This window comes from Pelophylax lessonae (genome assembly GCF_965119305.1).
Source record: "Pelophylax lessonae genome assembly, chromosome: 4".
Taxonomy (NCBI): Eukaryota; Metazoa; Chordata; class Amphibia; order Anura; family Ranidae; genus Pelophylax; species Pelophylax lessonae.
The window spans coordinates 518781759-518808303 of record NC_138771.1 but is presented as its reverse complement, the minus strand read 5'-3'; the positions used below and the strand labels follow the sequence as shown (position 1 = coordinate 518808303).

General features: G+C 43.1%; 1 protein-coding gene across 3 annotated transcripts in view; it reads right to left on the bottom strand.

Moving 5' to 3' along the window:
• Nucleotides 1-26545, bottom strand: part of DENND2A (DENN domain containing 2A) — a 187748-nt gene that overhangs the window by 82627 nt on the left and 78576 nt on the right. For 2 of the 3 annotated variants that reach the window (XM_082255066.1, XM_082255067.1), the window contains exon 3: nucleotides 11552-12667. The exons of the other annotated variant lie outside the window; for it this stretch is intronic. In XM_082255066.1, coding sequence (XP_082111192.1) covers nucleotides 11552-12667 — 1116 coding nt within the window. The remainder of the gene's footprint in view (nucleotides 1-11551; nucleotides 12668-26545) is intronic. 3 annotated transcript variants of the gene reach the window in all.

The following is a 26545-nucleotide window of genomic DNA, read 5'->3' as shown; positions in this document are numbered from 1 at the left end:
TGAATACACTGATCAGTGCTGCAGTTTATTGGCTGTGGTGCTGACTAAGCAAAAGTTTTCCACCAGGGAGGTTGAAAAGAAGTCGATTGGTAAATTGACTTCTGTTCAACCACAGAGGCCATACATACTGTATATAGAAATTCAGCTGGTCCCTGCTGAACTGGAAAAATTATGATCCATGTACAGCCAGCTTGACTCCTGGTGATCTCAAAGCAGAGTTTGCATAGACAATCATTTAATCTAGGTGTTTTGTTCAGGAAATCTACTTTGTCTACCATGACAAGTCCATGCCCTGATATTGTTACCAAACCAAAATGATGCTTCTCAAAGCTGCAGCTTGAAGACAAACTCTACCCAAAACTTTTAATATTGTTTTGCATAGAGTGGGGAAGGGTTAAGGCCTTCATCCTGGTTTTTATAGGCACCTTTGTCCCTATTTGTGTGATTTTCCATCCTTTACTGTCAGGACAGGAATGGATGGGAAATCTCATCAGTGGGGACACATTCAAAAACAAAAACACATTTTTATTAGAGTGAGGAAAAGTTAGATCTTCTGGCAATTTGTTTTCTTGCTGCCGGTACTTTCCTGTCCCTGTGACAAGCACACCCCCATTTCTTGAATGGCAATCACTTGGGAAAGTGAGGGCAAATCTCTCTAATGGGGGTCACAGATTGAAATAAATGCTTGACAGAAATGTTAACTCTTCCTCTCCCTATCCAGAACTAGAAAAATGTCTGGAATTTGGCTTTAATGCAATTTGGCATTAGGGGCCCCTTTCACGTAAAGCGGACTGCATTCCGTTCAGCAGGGGATCCGCTCACAGGTCCCGTGCTGATCAAAGCAGAGACGGTGGATGACGGGTCTGTGTCCACTCAGTTTATGCAAAGCTCTATGGGCAGTCAGGAGTAAACAGACTCCACTCTCTGCTTACACCGGACTACCTCTGATCCAATACGCCTAGACAGAAGAGAACAGAGATCCCCTTCCGTTTGTCTTTGGCGGACAGGACTGGAGGTAGACGGGTGTAAAGGGACACAAGTCTTTGTACACCCAGTGGTCCATAGGCGTGAATAGACTATCCAATCAGGTCCACCTGGAAAATTGACAGGCAAGACCTGATCATAATGGTTGTGTGAAAGGGACATTAAGCGCAAATAAACCCAAAAACAAAAATATATTGTAACTTTCCCATCACTGGATGTGGTGGCTGCATTTGTTTTTATTTTCAGCTGGTGATCAGACAGTAACACAACTGCTGTCTTAAGGCCCGTACACACGTACCGATCGTCGGCATACAAACGTCGGTGGACGAAGGATCTGCCGATTGTACGCGTGTTAGTATGGTGCCTCCGACAGATGTCTGCGCACAATCCGCGGACAAAAGTCTTTCGTGCAAACATGAAAATATTTGTATGCCGACACCAGAACGGACGATTGTTCGCCTGTCAGTACACAATTCGGCCGACAGACCGCAGATTTGCAAGACTGGGCATGCTCAGAAAATAGAAAACACAGGGAAAGTTAACCATTACATGACATCACTTCTGCAGTCGGCGGACAAAATTCTTGTGCTGTCCTTGTGCTGTCTTTGCACTTTTCAGCAGACACCGACATCCCGGGGAGAAAAGAGGAACATTTGTAAGCCGACCATCGGTACGTGTGTACGGGGCTTTAGGGTGGCTACATTCACTCATCCACTGCATCTATAGAGGAGCAATGTAGCCACCCTTGGATTTTAGTGCAGAGAGTGGTGTTGGATGGACTAGTAGATTTTAACCACTTAAGCCCCAGGCCTGTTTTTCACACTCGGTGTTTACAAGTTAAAATCAGTTTTTTTTTGCTAGAAAACTACTTAAAACCCCCAAACATTATATTTTTTTATTCAGAGACCCTAGAGAATAAAATAGAGATTATTGCAATATTTTTTATCACACCGTATTTGCGCAGCGGTCTTCCAAACGCATTTTTTTGGAAAAAATTCACTTTTTTTAATTAAAAAGATAAAAATCCAGTAAAGTTAGCCCAATTTTTTTTTTCATAATGTGAAAGATAATGTTACGCCGAGTAAATAGATACCCAACATGTCATGCTTCAAAATTGCGCACGCTAACGGAATGGCGACAAACTTTGGTACTTAAAAATCCCATAGGCGACACTTTAAAAATTTCTACAGGTTACCAGCTTAGAGTTACAGAGGAGGTCTAGGGCTCAAATCATTGCTCTCGCTCTAACGATCGCGGCGATACCACACATGTGTGGTTTAAACACAGTTTACATATGTGGGTGGGGTTTCCATATGCGTTCGCTTCTGCGCGCGAGCTAACGGGGACAGGGCGCTTTAATTTTTTTTTTTACTATTTATTTAATTTTTTATTTTTACACCGTTTAAAAAAAAAAAAATTTAATCATTTTTATTCCTATTACAAGGAATGTATACATTCCTTGTAATAGAAATAGGCATGACAGGACCTCTTTTTTGTGAGATCTGGGGTCAAAAAGTCCTCAGATCTCACAAGTACAATAAAAGATGAAAAAAATAAAAAAAATAATACAATGAAAAAAAAAAAAAGGGGCCTTTAAACCGTCGCTCCGGTTCTCCAAGACCATAGAGTCGAGCGAGGGCAAGCTTGCCCTCACTCGACATCCTGTCTGTGAGGATCCGGGACCCGATCGTTTTCCCCGCTGTCGGCGGGTCCGGTAAGGGGGGAAAAGTACCAGGACGCGGCGAGAGGGCACTTCTTCCGCCGCCCCGGAAGGGTGATCCCACGGCGAATCCGCCGCTGGGACCACCCATCTCGGAAAGCCGACAGCCCGCAGTTCAAAAAAATACCAGGGTTATGGCAGCTATCTGCTGCCATAACACCGGTATTTAGGTTTAAACTGCCGACGTAAATAGTCCTAACCCCCTGACATGCCACATTTGGCATGTCATTTTTGGGGGGGGGGAGCGGGTACCTAGTTTTGACATGTACCCGCTCCCACTTCCGCTCAGAGCGCCGCAGCGCCCTGAGCGGAAGTTCTCCTCTCTCCCCCCCCCTCCCTGCAATCTTCTGGGACATGTCAGAGGTCCCAGAAGATTGCTGGCCAATCACGACGCATAGCGCAACTCGCGCATGCGCAGTGCGTACCCGGCTGTGAAGCCGCAAACTGTCACAGCCGGGTGCCCACATCAGTGATGCTGGCGCCGCGGAGCAAAGAGGGAGAAGACGGCGCATCGCTGGACCGTGGGACAGGTGAGTGTGCGGTTAGGCTGGAACTCCGCTTTAAGTGGTTAATGGACTTTGCATTAGTGACTAACAGCCATCTCATGCTAAAGTATTTTTCTGGTACAATAATTTTTATTAGGAATCAAAAGAATTACAATGCAAAAATCACCCACGCAGGGGGCCTTGTATAGCCATAATTACAGCTAACATATTCTAAGCAGTTAGACTCATTGAGCAATAGTTCCTTTTCCTTTTGGGATAAAGGTTTTACATATATAAGTAAAAGCTAATCAATGTAATGCACCTATGTCCGTGTTAAATGATTTGTTTTAACCCTTTAACAGTCACCTTTGTTGGACAGTTTGGTCTGTTAAAAATAATTTAAAAATATCTGACTTACTGGCCGGATCACCAAGTAATAAAACTATGTTACAGGTGGGAAAAACAAAGACTGCTGTGTTAATGCTACAGACAGACTGTATCATATATGTAATGTTTTATTTTGGCCATAGGTGCACTTTAAACATCAAATAAATATTATGTAAGTCATTATAATGATGCATTTATAGTGATTAATATAATTATCCTTCTGGCCTCTTTTACTTATAAAGTGAGAAGTGCTCTGAGTCACCACATGATCTGTTGGATAAAATAACAGCAGATGTGTGACAGTTTAGGTAATCTCTCTCTAATAGGACATGCAGGCAGATCGCCAAGGACAGGGCTGCTGTTAGAAATCATGGGGCCCTGTATAGCCTTCCTAACTGGGCCCCCACAACCCTTCCTCCACCCCCTTGAGGTGCAGCGTAACAGTGGCACTGATTTATCCGCCTATGCCCCGAAAATGAAAAAAAAGTCCCTCCTCTGTTCCTGGGCCCGTCTGTGGATGTGATGGGGCCCAGAGAAATGTAATTTTAGCCCTGGTAAGCAAGTAGGAATGGGGGTGTGATAAATCCATTTATTAATTTAGGCAGAAATAAACAATAAAGGTGCCTTGGGCCCCCCCTGTTTAGCTGATGTGGCATGGGCTCAGTACACCAGGACTGGTTGCACTGCCTTATTAGTGGACCTTTTCACACTTGTAAGCTCATCACGATTGGTATGGGCCATGGGATCCACTCTTTGACCTGCATTAATGTGGTTGGCTTGTTACTGTAAGGGCAGGAGGTGCTGTAGTAACCTGGTATTCAGTGCATTGAAAAAGAAGCACCGTCACCCAGCACATCTGTCAAGAAGCCTTCATTCAATGATTCCAGCATGAGCACCTGTGCATTTCTGCACAGGCATGTGTGTCTGTACATGCATCTAACACAGTGTTTCTCAGCTCCAGTCCTCCGGGCACACTAACAGGCCAGATGTTAAGTATCACCTTGGGGAGATGCAGACTAGAATACTGCAATCACTGAGCAGCAAATGATATCACCTGTGATTTATTTCAGTTTTCTTGCAAACCTGGCCTGTTGGTGTGCCCTGAGGACCGGAGTTGAGAAACACTGATCTAACAACATGTACTTGGCTGTGTATGCATGCTTATTGCTGACAGAGGTGCCAAATAGGGCAAAGTCCTGCCAGGTCTGCAGCAGTATACCCATGACCTCTGATCCTGCAATCTGACTGGTATTTCCTTTTACTGACCTGGCTTGTTCCCGTTTTCCACATCTGGTCAACTGGCCAACACATCAGCTCAAATTTTCTGGTACCCGGCCTGTACCTGACTCCTTCTCTGCTACCAGTTTAGTACTGTGTTGCCTGCTCTTTGCTGACCCCAGCCTGTTTTCTGAACTCATCATTGACCCACATCATCCTGTTACTCCAACCTGCTTGAGAACAGTGTAGCAAAGGAGATATCTACTCCTAAATATCATCCACATGACGTGACGTAACGCGTAGGGCACCCCGACCTGGAAGTAATGTTGCAGACCTACATGATGAATATATTGGATGCACCTTTTTAAAGTTTACTTGATGTAAGAGTTATTCTTTTCAATAAACTGTTTTAACTACTACACTATGGGAGGTTACTTTGCATGCGGATAACTACTACACTATGGGAGGTTTCCCTAACATATGGATAAGGACTACCTTAGGCACCTTAAAGGCACCTTTTAACTGTGTTACTATAGCTGTCCCCCGCTGTTTCTAAGCCTGAGAACTGAGCGATCACATGACTGCTGATTGCTCAGTTCCCAGTCACTGCTCTCTGCTCTGTCTCTCCAGCTCTCACTGGAGCATCAGGCTGGGGAGGGAACGGGCACAGCTGGCTTTGGTCGTCAGATGCATACTGAGAGTCAAAGTCAGCTGTCAATCAGGCAGCTGGGTGGATCCTGACAATATCTGTCAGCATCTGTCCAGAGCCTGGAGCAGCTCTGTGACATCAGCTTTAGCCCACTGCTGGCTAATTCTGGGTCACAGGAGAGCACAACTGCATACCTTTGATCCACAAGAGAAGGATGGCCAAAAAGCTTTGGGCATACTCTTTAAATCCATCCATCCAATCTATCACTTGTCTATGAAGGTTCTAATTTATCCATCATATCATAGCAACTAGTGGTAGTTAGCCACATTCAACTGTGCTTGTCCAATGCAAGTATGCAAAGATGTAAAAAATGCCCTATTCTGAAAAACATAATCCAACCCATCAGTTATTTTTCAAATGCCACTTTATGCATTAGCATACCACTTTTTGCCTGCTGAATAAGCACTCTCCACAGACAGTTTAACTCCTCAATAAGACCCAGCACTTTAATCCCAATGTAGTTTTACTTTTTAAAGCATTTGTTTTTTGTTTGTTCTTTTTTGTTATTTGTTATTTTTCAATTCAAGGATACAAGCCGGTTCACACTGAGGCGACACGACTCCTTACTACTTCGGGGGCAACTTGTGCATTACCATGCACCACGACTTCTGAGCGACTTGCAGGGACTTCACATAATGGAAGTCTATGCAAGTCGCTCCGAGGTCGCCCTGAAGTAGTACAGGACCCTTTTTCTAAGTCGGAGCGACTTGTGTCGCTCCTATTAGAACGGGTCCTGTAGCGGTCAATGGACCACGAGGGAGCGCGACTTGTCAGGCTGACAAGTCGCCTGACAAGTCGCGCTAGTGTGAACCGGCTCTAAAAGAAGAGGTTAGAAAAGCACTTCTGTGTTTAGGAAATACATTTTTGCTCTTTGCTCTCATCTTTTATTCTAAAAAGAGTCCCTCTTTACAGTCTTAGAAAGTTAATAACTACGCATGCAAACTTTAAAAAACTACTTTAGATATAATTATGTAACTTATATTAAATATAACAAATATGTTTTATAACTAGTCTTTGAAACCCTAAAGTAAAGTTGTAAATTTCCTGTTGTGCAATGATAAAACGAATGTGACTTTTCTTGTTATTCTAAGTAGGGCCCTTAGTTTAATATGAGTTTGTCATGCCTGCTCAAGACTGATTGTATATGGGCTTCCTTGGGTTTTTCCGTGCCACAGAATAATCTGGGTACCCTAAAATGCAACCAGTGATACTGTGAAAGGGTTCATGTATTTGGAAGACTCTTCAAAGCCAGTATGAGGATAACATTCTCATAGGTTTGCAGCTTCTTATAGACCAGGAAACAAAAATAAACCTACAGACTTCCTTCCTGACTGGTGAATCGATAGCTCATTGCTGCATAAAATTGTATCTAATAATAAGCATGAGATCTCTCCAACAATGTAACAATAAAAGCCTTGAACGGAAGGCTATTTTTCTTAGGAAGGTCTGAGATGTGGGTTTATTTGAGTACACCACATTTGTATTTGCCTCGTGGTAATCACATGGTACTAGGAAATGGATTCAGTGATGTGTAACTTTACTTTTTTGTTTCCAGTGAAAAATGTTGCATACATGTATCTGCAACCTGAATCATTTTTTCTTTTTTTTTTTGTGTTTCTATCTTTGCTATATTTCTTCATTTGTCCCTTTTTGTATGTCATTGTTTATTAAAAACAACAGGTAAGCTATGCATCAATAGTTTCTCTCTATGCCCAGCACACACTTTTACAGCCCTTCTCTAGTATGGAAAGGTGATGTCATCAAGGACCAGCCAATCAAGTTGGCCAAAGGCTGGCACCTGGAAGAAGTCATGGAGAAGATGCCCGTGGCAGCAAGGCACTTTGCAGGCATTGGAGCATAAGTATAAGTAATTCAAGCTTTAGTAAAGTTGAAAATCACAGACTAATTCTGGCTAAATCACAGACTAAAATCGTTCAAACTCATTTTCGAAAAACGAACACTCAGCCGTGAGCGCAAACGATTGTGCCATCTTGTAATGGCCAATAAATCGTTCAATGAACATAAATGAATCAGTTTTTTGCTCATTTTTTTCACATATGCCTAGTGCAAACATTTTGGACGAGAAACACTTTAACCTTTCAATTTATCGTTCGTTCGGCAGAAAATTTCCAAGCTTGTCCTTCGTTTTTTCGGTTCAAAAACGTCATAACCGATTTGTGGCCATTAACTGGCAAAAAATTAAAGAACTGTCCAAATGACCGAATTTCGGCCGATTTTTCGTATAGTGTATGGCCAGTATTACTGGCTGTATCACCAGGTGAAAATAATTGAAACAAATAATGCAGCCACAACATTTACAGTGCCTTGCGAAAGTATTCGGCCCCCTTGAACTTTGCGACCTTTTGCCACATTTCAGGTTTCAAACATAAAGATATAAAACTGTAAATTTTTGTGAAGAATCAACAACAAGTGGGACACAATCATGAAGTGGAACGAAATTTATTGGATATTTCAAACTTTGTTAACAAATAAAAAACTGAAAAATTGGGCGTGCAAAATTATTCAGCCCCTTTACTTTCAGTGCAGCAAACTCTCTCCAGAAGTTCAGTGAGGATCTCTGATTGATCGAATGTTGACCTAAATGACTAATGATGATAAATAGAATCCACCTGTGTGTAATCAAGTCTCCGTATAAATGCACCTGCACTGTGATAGTCTCAGAGGTCTGTTTAAAGCGCAGAGAGCATAATGAAGAACAAGGAACACACCAGGCAGGTCCGAGATACTGTTCTGGAGAAGTTTAAAGCTGGATTAGGATACAAAAAGATTTCCCAATCTTTAAACATCCCAAGGAGCACTGTGCAAGAGATAATATTGAAATGGAAGGAGTATCAGACCACTGAAAATCTACGAAGACCTGGCCGTCCCTCTAAACTTTCAGCTCATGCAAGGAGAAAACTGATCAGAGATGCAGCCAAAAGGCCCATGATCACTCTGGATGGACTGCAGAGATCTACAGCTGAGGTGGGAGACTCTGTCCATAGGACAACAATCAGTCGTATACTGCACAAATCTGGCCTTTATGGAAGAGTGGCAAGAAGAAAGCCATTTCTTAAAGATATCCATAAAAAGTGTTGTTTAAAGTTTGCCACAAGCCACCTGGGAGACACACCAAACATGTGGAAGAAGGTGCTCTGCTCAGATGAAACCAAAATCGAACTTTTTGGCAACAATGCAAAACGTTATGTTTGGCGTAAAAGCAACACAGCTCATCACCCTGAACACACCATCCCCACTGTCAAACATGGTGGTGGCAGCATCATGGTTTGGGCCTGCTTTTCTTCAGCAGGGACAGGGAAGATGGTTAAAATTGATGGGAAGATGGATGGAGCCAAATACAGGACCATTCTGGAAGCAAACCTGATGGAGTCTGCAAAAGACCTGAGACTGGGACGGAGATTTGTCTTCCAACAAGATAATGATCCAAAACATTAAGCAAAATCTACAATGGAATGGTTCACAAATAAACATATCCAGGTGTTACAATGGCCAAGTCAAAGTCCAGACCTGAATCCAATTGAGAATCTGTGGAAAGAACTGAAAACTGCTGTTCACAAACGCTCTCCATCCAACCTCACTGAGCTCGAGCTGTTTTGCAAGGAGGAATGGGCAAAAATTTCAGTCTCTCGATGTGCAAAACTGATAGAGAGACATACTCCAAGCGACTTACAGCTGTAATCGCAGCAAAAGGTGGCGCTACGAAGTATTAACTTAAGGGGGCTGAATAATTTTGCACGCCCAATTTTTCAGTTTTTTATTTGTTAACAAAGTTTGAAATATCCAATAAATTTCGTTCCACTTCATGATTGTGTCCCACTTGTTGATTCTTCACAAAAAAATCACAGTTTTAGATCTTTATGTTTGAAGCCTGAAATGTGGGAAAAGGTTGCAAAGTTCAAGGGTGCCGAATACTTTCGCAAGGCACTGTAAATCTGAACTTTATTGAAAAAAAAAAAAATTGCTAACAGGCAGGCCTAATACACAAGACACATACTATGGGTGAAACTATGGAAATTGAAGCAGACAAAATCTGGCGCTGCTGTAAAAAGTCCATTTAGCTTTTTTTTCAGCTTGTGTGCAACTGCTCCAGATTCAGACTGTTCCAGTTTCAATAAGTTCCCCTTTATAGATTAAAGCATTTTTACCTGTCTGTTTGCACTGTAAACTTATCTGTACACATGTAGCTGTATAATTTCAGCATCTGCTAAATTGAACGATGGCAGCCCGGCCAATCAAAACAGCCAAGTGGAGTGAAGGTGCCTACAGTTCTGCCTTAAGGAATTTAGTTCAGACTGCTGTTTAAGGCTGGGTTCACACTGAATGTGGAGTGGCAGCAGGAGGTATGGTACGGCCCTGTGCACCGCTTCAGGTCCGAATTAGGCCAGACTTTTTGACTGAATTTGGACCTGAAATGGACCAGAAGACGCACAGGACTTTTCTGCAAGCTGCTCTGTAGCCGCCCCGGAGCTGTGTGAGCCAGCTCTATTGACAGCCTGTCATGCGAATTGGATGAAAAAACCCGCATCCAATTCATGGGCACGTAAAGTATCACTAAAGGCAAAACTTTTTTTTTTTCATTTTGGATAGAGTAAGAGAGAGTTATTACCCCTGTCAGATTTTTTTGGTTATATGTTTCCCATTTCAGAGATTTCTTTTCACTTCCAGTCCCACAGCAAAACAGTGATAGGAAATCCATGCAAATGAATGCAATGGAATCCATTGAGGCCCTCCAGGTCACCAGAAATAGTGTCCCCAATGGAAGATTTCCCCTCTATTATTTTTCTGGGGACAACCTAAAATGTGGGATTTTCTTTTACTTTCACTTTTAATGATAATGGTAAAAAGGACAAATCGTTGATTTTTCCACTGTACTGCCTTTCTCAATAAATAAAATATTTGGAAAAAAAAAAGGACAAACCGAGAGGGTGAATCCCCCAACGGGGGCACAAACAGCAATAAAAACTGACAGAAGTTCTTATCTATCTCTATTCTGTCCAAGACAAAAAAAAAGTTTTGCCTTTTAAGGCCTCGTGCACACTGGACGTTATCAAAACATGAGTAGAAAGCTTTAGCTGTAGAAGGAGTTTTTCAGTAGCGGTTTTCAGCGTTTTTTAGCTTTTTTTCAGCTATAGCATATTTTAGCTTTTTTTTTTTTTTTTTTTAGCAAAACTATACTTCTACAAAAGCTTATGGCTCAAAAACATTGATAAACACCGAAAGCCATGTTTTTCTGCGTTTTTAAGCTTTAATCAGTTAGAGCGTATTTTCAGCTGAAAAACTCTCAAAACCCACTAGTTCTGGGGTTTTTTTCCCGCTAGAAAACGCCCCTGCCAAAAACTGCTGATAACAGTCTATGTGTGCATGGACACATAGAATAACATGCTGGGGAGTTTACTGGCTGCAGAAAAAAAAATGTCTGAAGCCAAAAACAGCAGCTGTAAAAAGGTCTTGTGTGCACGAGGACTAAAGCGGAGCTCTAGCCCCCCACCAAAAAATTAAGTCAGCCGCTACAAATACTGTAGCACCTGACTTTTAATATTAGGACACTTACCTGTCCAGGGATCCCGCAATGCCAGCACCCCAGCCGATTTTTTTAATTGGGTCTCGGGTGCTGCCGCCGCCATCCCAACTAAGTGAAACCGGCAGTGAAGCCTTGTGGCTTCCCAGCCAGTTCCCTACTGCGCATGCACAAAGCGTGCTGCACTTTCTGAATGGCCTGACAGTGATGGAAGGAGGAGGGGGGCTGAATTTTCAGTGGACCGTGCCGTGGCGAGGTCTCCAGGAAGTGGAGTATCCCCCCCCCCCCCCCGAAGGGAGCTCAGTGTTAATTATACTTTAAGAGTTAGTAAGCACAAGGATCATTGACCTGAAAATTGTTAGCCAGGCCCTGATTCTAAATGAAAATGAAACTTCAAACAAAATAGGGGACAGGAAAACAAACTAATCGTTAAAGGTACACCATGCTTATGCAAACATTGTAAGGTTTCTTTCTTTTATGCTATAAAATCACAAGTCAGGTAGACCTACCTGTGGTCTCCATTGTTTCTATGCTTGCTATTCCAAAGTCTTCTGCTGACAGCTGATGGAGGTGGAGATGTTGGGAGTGGAGGGGGCATTATACAAGGAAGTGGAGGTAAGTCTCTGTTAATTTTCCGTAAACCTGTTCTAACTGGGCCCAGGTCTCCATCATGCCGAAAAGTCCTCCTAGGCTTTGGTAGAGGGTTGATAGGTATTGACTTCTCAGGGGCCCCGGGCTCCGTATAAACATTTTCAGCATTGCTTGTCCTTCGAGATGTCGTGCCTTCTCCAACTGTCCCAAATATAGGCTCAGCATTCTCAGGATCTAATCCCCATTTTAATTTTGATCCCAATTTGTTCTCCTGGTTCTCTGAATCCTGTAAACACTGAGGGGAGTAATAGGTTCCAGGTAACTGCGGAAGTCCATCTGCAGGACTGTCCTTCAGTGAACGTTCAAACCTTTTCACTTGGTTCAGCACAGTTGTCTGGTCCTTTTTGGAGCCTGTAACTTGCTCCTGGAGTCTTTCTGTGGTTTGGGTGGCCTCTTTTTCTGTTTTATTTTCAATTTTTTGAGACTCTCTCTGTTCAATGTCCTTATTTTCCATTTCCCAACTGAACATCCTTTTGATATTAACTTTCTGACGGTTCCTTCCATCATCAACAGTTGTATCTGCAAAAGTGGTACCAAACGAGTCCTGTCTCTTTACAGTTACAGGCTCTTTCCCGCCAAGGTTTGGAGACAGTGTCTCCTTCTTGCCTTCCCACTCAGAAATCTTATCCTTAATGCTTGAGGTTTTCTTCAGGGTGATCTTTTGGGGAGATGAGGAAGACTTGGTGTTACCCAGCTGTGTTTTAATTATAAGTCCTGGGTCTTTGACATTAATTTCCATCACTGGGTCATTAATAATCATTTTGTTGCTGATCATGTTCTGTCCCAAACCTTGTAAGTCTTTGTCACTTGGCCAGTTCTCTAGGCCTTGAAATGGAGTCTTCTCTTGGTCAACCTCTTGTTTGTATATGACTGGTGTCACTTTACTTACAGCTTGGGGTCTGACACTCAAGTGATACTGAAGAACTTCAAGTTTTTGCCAAATCCCAGAGTTCTCTTTACCTGTGGGGTTCACCCTGGGAAAAAGAAAGGAATCATTGATGCATATTGGTGAAGTTACTATTCTTGTTTAAGTAATACAATTCATGAAATATTAATGGAGATTTGGTAACTTATTTCACCTCCGGCCATTCTAAAAATGAAGCCAAAACCCTTCTGTGTGCAGCTTTCCCCCCCAACTCTCCTAGTACTTACCTGAATCCCATCTAGATCCAGTTCTTCTGGGTCTCTTCTTCATTATTGGCTGAGACAGCAGTGGGAGCCATTGGCTCCCACTGCTGTCAACCAGAACCAGAAAGCCAATGAGGAGAGAGCAGGGACAGGGCTGAGCCGTGCTCCATGTGTAAATGGAAGCACAGAGCAGCGGTTCGGGAGTGAGCTTACTCGGGTACACTCGGAAGGAGTGTACCCGAGTAACAGGAGCAACGAGCAACGGAGCAAGGGAACAGGAGCAACGGTGAAGGACTCAAGGGGGGGGGATCCATTGCACAGAGCAGAAAAGTATGACATCTTTGTTATTTAACCACTTAAGCTCCGGAAGATTTTACCCCCATCCTGACCAGGCCATTGTTTGCGATACGGCACTGTGTTGCTTTAACTGACAATTGCGCGATCATGCGACACTGTACCCAAATAAAATTGATGTCTTTTTTCCCACAAATAGAACTTTCGTTTGGGGGTATTTGATCACCTTCGGTTTTTATTTTTTGCGCTATAAATAAAAAAAGAACCACAATATTGAAAAAAAAAATAACTAAAACATTATATATATATATATATATATATATATATATATATATAGTATCTCACAAAAGTGAGTACACCCCTCACATTTTTGTAAATATTTCATTATATCTTTTCATGTGACAGCACTGAAGAAATGACACTTTGCTACAATGTAATATAGTGAATGTACAGCTTGTATAACAGTGTAAATTTGCTGTCCCCTCAAAATAACTCAACACACAGCCATAAATGTCTAAACCGCTGGCAACAAAAGTGAGTACACCCCCAAGGTAAAATGTTCAAATTGGGACCAAAGTGTCAATATTTTGTTTTCTAGCACTCCTCGGCATGGAGTTCTCCAGAGATTCACAGGTTGCCACTGGAGTCCTCTTCAACTCCTCCATGACGACATCACAGAGCTGGTGGATGTTCTAGACCAGTGATGGTGAACCTTGGCACCCCAGATGTTTTGGAACTACATTTCCCATGATGCTCATGCACTCTGCAGTGTAGTTGAGCATCATGGGAAATGTAGTTTCAAAACATCTGGGGTGCCAAGGTTTGCCATCACTGTTCTAGACCCTGCGCTCCTCCACCTTCCGTTTAAAGATGCCCCACAGATACTCAATAGGGTTTATGTCTGGGGACTTTACCCTCAGCTTCTTTAGCAAGGCAGTGGTCATCTTGAAGATGTGTTTGGGGTCGTTATCATGTTGGAATACTGCCCTGCGGCCCATTCTCCAAAGGGAGGGGATCATGCTCTGCTTCAGTATGTCACAGTACATGTTGGCATTCATTGTTCCCTCAATGAACTGTAGCTCCCCAGTGGCGGCAGCACTCATGCAACCCCAGACCATGACACTCCCACCACCATGCTTGACTGTAGGAAAGATACACTTGTCTTTGTACTCCTCACCTGGTTGCTGGGACACACGCTTGACATCGTCTTAACCAAATAAGTTTATCTTGGTCTCATCAGATCACAGGACATGGTTCCAGTAATCCATGTCCTTAGTCTGCTTGTCTTCAGCTAACTGTTTGCGGGCTTTCTTGTGCATCGTCTTTAGAAGAGGCTTCCTTCTGGGATGACAGCCATGCAGGCCAATTTGATGCAGTGTGCAGCGTATGGTCTGAGCACTGACAGGCTGACCCCCTCACCCCTTCAACCTCTGCAGCAATGCTGGCAGCACTCATATGTCTAATTACCAAAGATAACCTCTGGATATGACGCTGAGCACGTGCAGTCAACTACTTTGGTTGACCATGGCGAGGCCTGTTCTAAGTGGAACCTGTCCTGGTAAACCACTGTATGGTCTTGGCCACTGTGCTGCAGCTCAGTTTCAGAGTCTTGGCAATCTTCTTATAGCCTAGGCCATCTTTATGTAGAGCAACAATTCTTTTTTACAGATCCCCAGAGAGTTCTTTGCCATGAGGTGCCATGTTGAACTTCCAGTGACCAGTATGAGAGATTGAGAGTCATAACGCCAAATGTAACACACCCACTCCCCATTCACACCTGAGACCTTGTGACACTAACGAGTCACATGACACCGGGGAGGGAAAACTGCAAATTGGGGGTGTACTCACTTTTGTTGTCAGTGGTTTAGACATTAAAGGCTGTGTGTTGAGTTATTTTGAGGGAACAGCAAATTTACACTGTTATACAAGTTGTGCACTCCTATTTTTACATTGTAGCAAAGTGTAATTTCTTCAGCGTTGTCACATAAAAAGATATAATAAAATATTTACAAAAATGTGAGGGGTGTACTCACTTTTTGTGAAATACTGTGTGTGTGTGTGTGTGTGTGTGTGTGTGTGTGTGTGTGTGTGTGTATATATATATATATATATATATATATATATATATATATATATATATAAAATAATGATATTCAAGCCTCATTTTCAATTCGTCAGAAGTCAGAATGACCAGACCTCACTGTGATTGGTGATCTTATGTGAATTTAACTTTAAAGGGTATACAACCAAATGGGCTAAACCGACTCCAAGTTGGAGGCTCACTAAATGATAAAGAATTAAACAGTCCGATAATCACTAGTTAAGTGGCAGGTGGATCGCTATGATCAGAAAGCTTTATATTATTAAAAATAACACAAATAAAAACATACCTCAAAAGGAAACTCAAAAAACCTTGTTAAAAGGAATTATAAAAAAAAAAATCACCAACTAACAACTATAACTTCAAAACATTGGTAATTGGCTTGCATATTTCACACACCCATTCACATGAAATCATAGAAATATTCATCATTATATCAACATTACAGCATAATACCATCATTATTGTACAAATATATGGAATCTAATAGTAGATGTTAATCAAAAGGTAACCACAAGAAGAATCTACCCATTTCAAATCACACGTAAATGGCATAAAAGGGGGAGAAAAATATGAGTAATTTTCCCTAAAAATGAACACCAAAACAAAAGAGGTCTGCTAGAAAAACAAAACTGAATACTAAAGGGAGAGGGGAAAACCAAAAAGATGAGACCAAAAAGGGTCTCATTATGCATTATCTATAAATGCATTACTCTCAATATCCACATTCAATCCATGGGGTCTAAGACACTAAAGGTGATTGTAAAGTCTCATTTTTTCCCCTATAAATATAACAAACATGTTATACTTACCTGCTCAGTTGCAGTGGATTTGCACAGAGCAGCCCAGATCCCTCTTCTCGAGTCTCTCTTCTGTGATCCTGGCCCCTCTCTTTTGTTGAGTGCCTCCACAGCAAGCAGCTTGCTATGGGGGCACTCAAGCCTAGTCACAAGCTCCCTGTATCCAGTCAGACACGGAGCCCCAACCCGGCCCGCCCCTCTCTATCCTGATTGGCTAACTGACTTTGATTAACAACAGCAGCAGCCAATAGTGCTGTGTCTCAGCCAATCAGGAGAGAGAATATCAGATGGCTGAGACACTCTTGGACATCACTGGACAGAGAGGGACCTCAGGTAAGTATTGGGGGGGCTGAGGGGAGCTGCTGAACACAGAAGGCTTTTTATCTTAATGCAAAGAATGTGCTGCCATAACCCTGGTTGTTTAACGTCAAAGTACCGATGAAAAACTGCGGCGGGTGGTCCGGAACTAGTTAATTCTATATAATTTAGTGGGCCTCCAACTTGGAGTCCATTTAGCCCATTTGGTTGTATACCCTTTAAAATTAAATTCACATAAGATCACCAATCAGAGTGAGGTCTGGTCATTCTGACTTCTGACGAACGAAAATGAGGCTGTGGATCACAATGAGGCCTGGGTGCCATTAAATATGGTCTCAGATAAAAATCAAGGCTTGAATATCACTTCCTAATATGGCTGTGGATCAAAAACGAGGCTTGGTTATTTCCCTTTACTATTTAATGTGATGGCTCAGTGCCTCGCTCGTGCCCTGGAAGACGTCATAAGTGACTAAACATGTTGGGTGGAGCTATGTGCTAAAGTCATTGCGTCCTCCCTGATCCCGGGAAGTGCGGGTGTTTTATTTGTTTGCCGGAAAACTACCAATTTTTAACCAAGGCTGTTATTTTACTTGTGGAATGTAAGTGCATCTTTATACTAATTTAATAAAGTAGCTCATACGGTATCACACTATTGGAGTTTCTTCTTCTTTATATCAATCTTCACAGCTGTAGTTATGGTTGTCTTCGAGACGGGAGTTTGGAAACATAGGAAGACCCCCATACCATTAGTGGGAACCTGAAACTGCAGAAGAACCCTTCAATCCACACTACCTTAGAGGGTTACTATTAAGCTCATTAGATATATAGATCGCTAGGGATTCTTCACTCAATTGTCCGGTGACGGAACCTTATATGAACTGTCTTCTAAGGAATCATTCAGTGTCTAGTCACGTGGACTTTATTTTCAATCATCAGTTTTTTCACTATTTTTTCTAAACTACTTTTTTATCACTAACATCATGTTTACGTGATTATTTATTATTTGTCGCGATATTTACTTTTTGTTCAGGTATTAGCACGACTATTTGGATATCATTTTTTCCCACTTCTAGAGGTTGCTGTGAATGAAACTTCTCAAGCATGGACATGAGCTAATGCAGGGTGGGTGACCTTCTTATACTGCAAAGCAGCAAAAAAACTGGCAGTTAGGCCCAAGAATGTCCAGCATGCAAGAAAAAACAGAGAAACGTGATCATAAAAGGTGAAACTTGATTGACTGCTGAGGGGTATTCAGTTTGGGACTTTAAAGTGTCCCATATAGTCATTTTATAAAACCTATTACTGTATAAACAAGTAGAGGGGCAATTAATCTAACAATGTCCATGCATGTTACAATTTTAAAATTCTTCACAATCTTTTTTAAAACTACTTACACACAGGTAGTGCTTTAATAATCCATTTCATTTACATTCAAATAAACAGCCCAAATTTGCAGTCAGCTTAAATTCTTCAGCCCCAAAAACTTAAATTTAAAGTTTGACGAAACCCACAAAAGAAAAACCAGTCAGTATATGCAGTAAAGCATGCTTGTTATACTCACTGTGGAACATAGGGGGTTAATCCTGAACATTGTGTAAAAAGCCTGTTTGATCCTGTCTTCTCTGATCCTCCTCTTCTTCCACAGTCCCCAATCCATCTCTGGATAGTACAGAGCCTTAGGGGCACTCCGCACATGCTCGGATTGGTGTGTATTACTAGAGAGTTTTTCTTTCTTTTTTGGGAGGGTGTGTGTGATCAGCACAGGGCCAATCAGTGGTGTGCAGTCATGTTGGAACAGGAAGAAGCCATCCCCAAACTGTTCCTACAAAGTTGGGAGCATGAAATTGTCCAAAAATGTCTCGTTATGCTGATGCCTTAAGTGTTCCCTCCATTGAGACTTAAAGGCCAAGCCAAACCCCTGGAAAAATAACCCCACACCCTAATCCCCCCTCCACCAAATTATTTTGACCAGTGCACAAAGCAAGGTCCATAAAGACATGGATGAGCAAGTTTGGGGTGGAAGAACCTGACTGGCCTGCACAGAGTCCTGACCTCAACCCGATAGAACACCTTTGGGATGAATTAGAGCGGAGACTGCAAACCAGGCCTTCTCACCCAACATCAGTGCCTGACCTCACAAATGTTCTTCTAGAAGAATGGTCAAACAATCCCATAGATACACTCCTAAACCTTGTGGACAACCTTCCCAGAAGAGTTGAAGCTGTTATAGCTGCAAAGGGTGGACCAACTTATTATTGAACCTTATGGAAAAAGACTGGGATGCCCCTGAAGTTCATATGCGTGTAAAGGCAGGCGTCCCAATACATTTGACAATATAGTGCAGGAGTTCCCAAACTGTGGGTCGCGAGCTGCATTTGAGTGGGTCGCTCTGAGCCGGAAATCACTGAGAGCGGGCCCGCTTAAATTGTGCTATGCAAGCCCGCGCAAATTACAGAGAGCCAGAGCAGTCAAATCGCGATGGATTCTGGACCCCCACCCACGCAGTTTTTACGGAGGCTGGTCTGCATTTACTGCGAGGAGGATACTTGCATCAGTGAGTACGTATGTGGATTGTTATGTAGGTTGTAGGATATGTTCATGGGGTGCAGAGCCAGCTCCTTGGTCCTGCTGGCAGGAGTGGTGGTGGCTAGACTGGCGGCAGGATTCTCTCAGCTATAGCGGGCAGAGATGGCAGCATCGGTGTCAGAGGACCAGGTGGCCCAGCGGTGTCAGTAGTTCATGGCAGCTTCTATTTTTAATTTAACATCCCCCCTCCCTTTAAAATATGCTTTATTATTTGCATTTATATAGCGCCAACAAATTCTGTAGCGGTTTAATTACAAACAATTACAAGCAAGTGGGTCACAAAAAATAACTGTATTCAGAAGTAGGTCTCGGCCCAAAAAAGTTTGGGAAGCCCTGATATAGTGTATATAATCATCTACAGTACAGCGTCCCAACTCTTTTGGAGTTTGGGTTGTACATTACTTTGCAGATTTGTGCAGAGAAGCAATGGAACCATGAAAAAGTAATATAAGTAGCTGGTGTTGCTGTTAAAGGAAATCTTTCGCTTTGTCCTATCTGAGCATATGTTTGCTTTAAGCTGTGTTAACCACTTGCTGCCCGCCCGCCGCAGTTTTGCTGCAGCAGGCTGGCTCAGCTGTGCGAAACAATGTAGCCCTACGTCGGTCGTGCGCGTGGTGCTGGAGGGGCGGGCTCCGGCCCCCACTAGGCCGATCCACAGGACCCAACTGAGAGAGAAGGATGGTCAGCTGTTGTAAACACAGCAGACCGTTATTCTCTCTGAAGTGATCACAGAGCGCCTGTGATCCTTCTATGTAGGGATCACAGGTCTCTGTGGTCATTTCACAAGCCCATTCCCCATACAGTTAGTAAACACTCCCCTAGGCTCACAGTTAACCCTTTGATTACCCCTAGGTTAACCCCTTTCCTGCTAATGTAATTTTTACAGTAACAGTGCATATTTATAGCACTGATTACTGTAGTAATGTCACTGGTCCCCCCCAAAAGTGTCAAAAATGTCAGTTAGGGGTCCGATCTGTCCACTGCAATGTCGCAGTCCCGTTAAAACTAACAGATCGCCGCCATTAAAAAAAGAAATAAATAAAAATGACATAAATCTTTCCCCTAGTTTGTAGACTCGCTAACTTTTGCGCAAACCAATCAAAATACCCTTATTGCAATTTATTTTTACCAAAAATATGTAGCGGAATACAAATTGGCCTAAAAGGATTAAAATAGTGATTTTTACATTTTTTGGGGGGGGGGGGAATGTTATATAGCAGAATGTGAAAAATATAGTTTTTTTTTTTTTTTCAGAATTCTCGCTATTTTTAATTTATTGTGCAGAAAATAAAAGTCGCACAGGTGATCAAATACCACCAAAGGAAAGCTCTATTTGTGGGAAAAAAAGGACATCAATTTTATTTTGGTACAGTGTCGCATGACCGCACATTTTTCTGTTAAAATAACGCAGTGCCGAATGGCAAAAAATGGCCTGGTCATTAAGGGGGCAAATCCTTTCGGTCCAGAACTGGTTAATATTCTCGCTCTTGGATAAATAGTGGACTAAAATATTTTCCTCTAGGCTTCCCCCATCACTGCTGTGCTATGCCCAGCTGCTATCAGTCATTCAAGACAAGGAAAGGATGACATGAGCATTAAATCTGTCAGAAGTCAGATTCTTTTTTGTGCAGCTTTTTAAAAACAAGGAAACCAAAAAGAATTAAAACAGACTCATAATTGGAATCTGTAAAAAAAATTAAAAAATTGCAATCTAAATGCAGACTATCAGGCTGGGCTTTTTCTTTAAATAAACACTATTGTGTCCATAGCAGTCCCACTCCTCAATGTGTGAGTCAGCAATCTGAAGGACCAAGTAAAGCCACACAAAACATTCCCTTCTCCTGGCTCCCACCTCAAAAAGCAAAGTGGAAAAAAAGGCAAAACTCTGACTTGGTGAGGTCCAGAAACCACAAGCCACAACCGTGGTGAAGGACAGAGGAAGAGCAGAATGATCGCGGGCAGAGATACATGGCTGGAAATCCATAATTCGCAGGCACAGCCTGCGTGGGACACAAGATTGCCCTGGGCCTGAGACTTACAATACATCAAAAGTTATGAGTATTAACAACTGTTATTTTGTACAAGCCTGGCTGTCTTGTTGATCCAAAGGTTTCCACAATTTTTAAAGAGCCTGTCGCCAGATCATGCGTTTGAATAAAAATATTCTAATAAGAATATTCAGTATACTGCATGTGCATTTAAAGTATAACCAAAATGATTTTTAGGTCTACAGCTTTAGTGATTGTAAAGGAAAAATATAATTTAAAAAAGTAACAAACATGTCATACTAACCTGCTCTGTGCAGTGGTTTTGCACAGAGCAGCCCCGATCCTCTTCTTTTTGGGTGCTCGCTCCCGAGCCGTCTCTCTCTGTGTCCATAAGACACTGAGTGCACAGTTCCGCCCCCGCTCCACTGGCTATGATTGACAGCAGCAGTAGTCGATGGCTCCTGCATCTTAGCCAATCAGAAGGGGGAGACTCGGGTCTCGTGCACATCGTTGAATCAAGATTGGGTTTAGGTAAATATTAGGGGGGGACTGAGGGGGGAGCTGTACACTGAATGTTTTTTACCCTAATGCATAGAATGTCCTGCCCTACTGACAGACACTGTCCACTGCCCCAACCCTGATAAAAATAATAAAAAATAAAATAGTAAAAAATAGAAAATAAAATATTAAAAACAAAAAAATAATGACACCATCCACTTACACCGTCCATTGCCCTACTTACACCATCCACTACCCCCCCCCCACCTCAAATCATTGTGAAAAAATACAAAAATGTATAGCTAAAAAAAAAAAAAATTCTGACACTGTCCATTGCTCTACTGATACCTTCCACTGGCCCCCAAAAAGCATTTTGGAAAAATGAAAAAAATACTAAAAAAGAAAAAAAATGAATAAAAATAAAGAACTACTGACACTGTCCACTGCCCTACTGACACTATCCTGCAAATACTACCCATCGCCTAACACCCCGCACTCCTCACCTGCACATTCTACCCACCTTTATACATTCCGCCCTCCTCTCCTGCACATACTACCCACCTCTGTTCACACAGCACTGTACATTCCCTATTTAACATTACCACATTCTGCATTGGAGGTCATCTCAGACTCTAAACCACACCTCCTTTAAGCCACACCCAATATTTAAGCAATTTATACCACGCTCAGATTTCACGTGCCGCATTTTTGTAATAATGCCTAGGGCCCACTTTTTACCTCGCACACGGGCCCACTCATTTCATGATATGCCCCTGTGTTTACCCCATGTCATGCAGCAAGCTGGATCCTGTAGAAATCTTCACTGCAAGGAAGCCCCTTCCTCTTCCTGTCTCTGAACTTTCAGCGCTGCAATCAGGGCCGGGACAAGGGGTGGGCAGGAGGGGGCGGTTTCCCAGGGCACAATGGTTTATTGCAGGGATGGGGGGGTGCCTTGACCCTAACCCCCAAGGGAAGGGGGGGGCGCAGTTTGGCATCCTTGCCCTGGGCGCTAGATGACCTTGTCCTGGCACTGTCTGCAATGGTTAATAGCTTCAGGTTTTCAGGATGAATTCAATAGAAATATCTCCTGATGGACATCCACGTCTTCCTTCCTCCTCCATTGAGAAAAGTTTTTTCATTGCTTTCACTGCCTGAAACATGATCCCTTAATGGGGTGAGAGAATTACATCAGTCGTCCCGCTCTCCCCTATTAAGAGTAAAGCCTCGTACACACCCAACGATTATCGGCCGACCGATCGGCCGTCTTTTGTCCAGTGTTGTTGTGTTGGTTGAAATGTGCTCTAGACTGCACACGAATTTTCTCGGCCAACAAAAACCAACTTCAGAAGTGATGTCATGTTCTGGTTTACTTTCTGTGTGTTTTTTCTTCTCTGAGCATGCCCAGTCTTGCTCATCAGATTTGTGTCTGCCGAAATCTGTACTGACCGACGGAAAATCGGCCGTTCTGTTGACGGCCAACAAAAATTTTATAGCATGCACACCAGATTTTGTTCGGCCGAAAAGTCGGAGTCGGTTGTCGGAAGCATCATACTAACAAGCCGACAATCGGCCGATCGGACGTTGGCCGAAAATTCACGGCCAACAATCGTTGCGTGTGTACAGGGCTTAAAGCGGAGTTCCGGGCAGAGAAACGTTTTTTTCCTGAACATACCCCCGGGACAGTCAGGGCTAGCACATTCCACAATGGCTAGCCTCTGATCTGTCCCGGTTCGCACTTACCTTTTAGAAATTTTCTTCCACAGCGTTTCCATCTCGGTTGTGGGCAGCTGAAGCCGGCGCGGTCCTCTTCTCTGTCTTCTTCCGCGTCTTCGTGTCCCAGAATGCACTGCACCGGCCCCTCTCGTCACTTCCGGTGCGGCGCTGCATTCCTAAACAGCTTCTGGGCATGCCCAGAAGCTGTTTAGCAGGGGAATGCGGCGTCGCCCGGAAAGGACGAGCGGGGCCGGTGCGGCGCATTGATTCCTGGGAGCTATGACGTTTAGCTCCCAGGAGTCATCGCGAGGCAGGAAGTGACGGGGTGAGCCTCAGCGCTGGAGGAGGAAGCTGTCATAGGTGAGTATTTACGATCTTCAATAAAAAGGTGAGTAAACAAAAAAAAAAAAAATAACTATCCAATTCCTTTTCAGGTGCGGCATACCTAGCGGAGGGGCACAAAAAAAAAAATCTTTTTTGTGCCCGGAACTCCGCTTTTTTAAGGAAGAGGACTGGCATCCTTGCAGCGAAGATTTCTCCAGGAGTAAATTTCATGATTTTTGCCAGTAAAATATTGGTGCCGTTTGTAAATTTTAGCTTCCTGTCAGTAAATTTCACTTCGGGGGGAGGGGGGTTGGCAACACTGATATCAATATACATGTGAATCCTTTCAAAGGATCTTGATCGTTCCATATGTGGAGACTACTTTAGGAGGAGAGCTATGATAGTGTTCTGTCTGGTCCCCTGCAGTCTCCAGGCGGTGGTTTCGTGCTTTTGATGGATGATTTATTGTTTATGTTAATATTTTTGATTTCATTTCATTTATTTTACATTGGGTATTGATTTGTTTATTTTTAATTTTATTATTGCATATATGAGGGTATTCACATTTATTTTGGTTTTGTGTATATATTTATGCACTTTTTCTTAGTTTTTTGCATAGGGTGATGTAATCATATTTTTTTCTTTTCCTTTTTTTTTGTAATAGGTCGTTTTTGTGAGTTTTTTTTACATTTTTTCTTTAAGACCCCTTTCACACAGCTTTCCGATCTGGTCCGCCTGCCCGCTTTTCAGGCGGACCTGATCAGATGCTACATGCACCTCTTTGGAGCAGCTGATGTCAGCGGTGACATGTCCGTTGACACTCGTTGCTATCTGATCCTGTCTGTGAAATCCGGATGGATGGAAACCCTATTTTCCATTCATCTGGAGGATCAGATCAGGTGGTCCGTTATCATCCAATCTGTCATAGAGGAGAGCGGGGCTCTGACAGGTCTGTTTCTGCAAAGTGAGCGAAGACAGAGCTGTCATTCGCCTGCCCAGCGGGGATCGGCGGATCGATCCCCTGCTGAGCAAAACGGAGTCCGCCGGGTGGAAAGCCTGTGTAAAAGGACCCTAACTGCTGTTATCTCACAATTATATGATGCTTCTACATGGGTATATTTGTTGAGCTTGGGTGGGGAAGGTCATGAGAGATATTCCTCACCTGTAGCTCTAGATATAAATCAGTGCTGAACCCTGATCTATTCAGCAATGACTAAGCACAGGTGTGTGAAACCGGTCTGCTGAGATCATTAGGAGATGTGTGTGTATGTTGTGTCCTCGATTTTTAATGGATTCTGAATAAAGTGAAGATTTTTAGCTTATTTTAGCTAAAAGATTTTTATATTTTTAGCTATCTTCTATTTGTCATGTGCTTACTTCTGGTCACGGACCTAAAGCTTTCACCCGGCGTTCTGTGACAGCAGCAAAAGATCTCATACTCCACTTGGAGCGGTGCAACATTTTGTGTTATCGTCGGTTTTCCAGCATGCCCATATGACAGAAGCCAGGCGTGAGATCGGCCTCTGTTGGACAGGCAGCTGTACACACTGGCTGGTTCCTGCTGAAGCAGCTGATATTCCAACCGTGTGTACCCAGCTTTGTGCCTCGTACACACGATCAGATAATCAGACGACTTATCGTTCGCATTTTGTTGCATGATACTAGTATCAAATTCAAAAATGCGTACTAAACGTATGATTTTTTTCGTACGATTCTGGAAAAGCTTCCTGGTTGCATCGCTACATATCGGATAGTGCAAAAAAAAAAAAAAACAATGGCAGCCAGGCTTTTTCCGGGTTATTTTCGTGTTTCTGATCATGCGTGGTCTTTGTCTATCAATTTTTAGCGAACGCATACTGTACTGATTAACCACTTGCTACCCACCCGCTGTCAATTGACAACGGAGCGGTGCATCTATTGTTCTGGGGCGCCATCATATGACAGCGCACCAGAACTGGCTCTCTCGCACGCCCGCGGGGGCGCGCAGAGCGGCGATCGTAGCCGTGCCGTGTTGCTAGGACAGAGTGTGAGGCGAGGAGAGCCGATCAGCGGCTCCTCCTCATAAGGGAGACAAAGACATGTAATCAAATGTAACACAAAAGTGAAATCAAGTGCCAATCAGTGCCCAAAATTAGTGCCCATAGTGCTGCCAGTCAGTGCCTGCTCATGTAGGCACTGACTGCCAGCACTATGGGCACTAATTGTGGGCACTGATGGTGCTGTCCATCAGTGTCCATCAGTGCTGCCCATCAGTGCTCATCAATGCCGCCCGTCAGTGAAAGAGAAAAAAAATTTGTTTTCAAAATTTACTCGCAGAAAATTAGAAAACTTTTTTTTTTTTCAAAATTTTCTGTTTTTTCTTTTTTTTGCAAGAAATAAAAAAACCTAGCAGTGATTAAATACCACCGAAAGAAAGCTCTGTTGTGTGAAAAAAATTATATAAATTTTAAATGGGTACAATGTAGCATGACCGCGCAATTGTCATTCAAAGTGTGAGAGCGCTGAAAGCTCAAAATTGGCCTGGGCAGGAAGGGGGTGAAATTGCACGGTATAGAAGTGGTTAAACTATTGTTGTTTGCTAGGCTATCGTATGACAAAAGTTTTCGTGTTTGTCCCTTTGGATTTTGTTGGACGAAATGTCGTGATCGGCTGTCGAAAGCTGTGCACTAACAATCAGATTATCGCGCGAGTGATTTTTTTCCTAAGATTATCTGATCGTGTGTACGAGGCATAACTAAAGTACCTGGCAAGCAGAGAGTTGCTAATCTGTCATGCTTTTTAGGCCTCTTTCACACGGTCCGCCTCCGTAGGCGGATCCGTGTTGCTCAGCGGGGATCGCCGGGCGGATGACAGCTCCGTCTCCGCTCGCAGAGCGGAGAGGGAGGTGTCTCAGCACCCGCTGCCCTCTATGGGGGATCAGATGAGAGCGGACCGCTTGACACCCGCTGCCCCATAGAGCTGCATGGAGGATCCGATCAGATCCGCCTAAAAAACTGACAGGCGGATCTGATCGGACCGCCTGTGTGAAAGAGCTCCGTGTGCCTGCATATCATCCCATCCCTTTGCGGATGATATGCGAACATAATGTAAGTATATGGCATT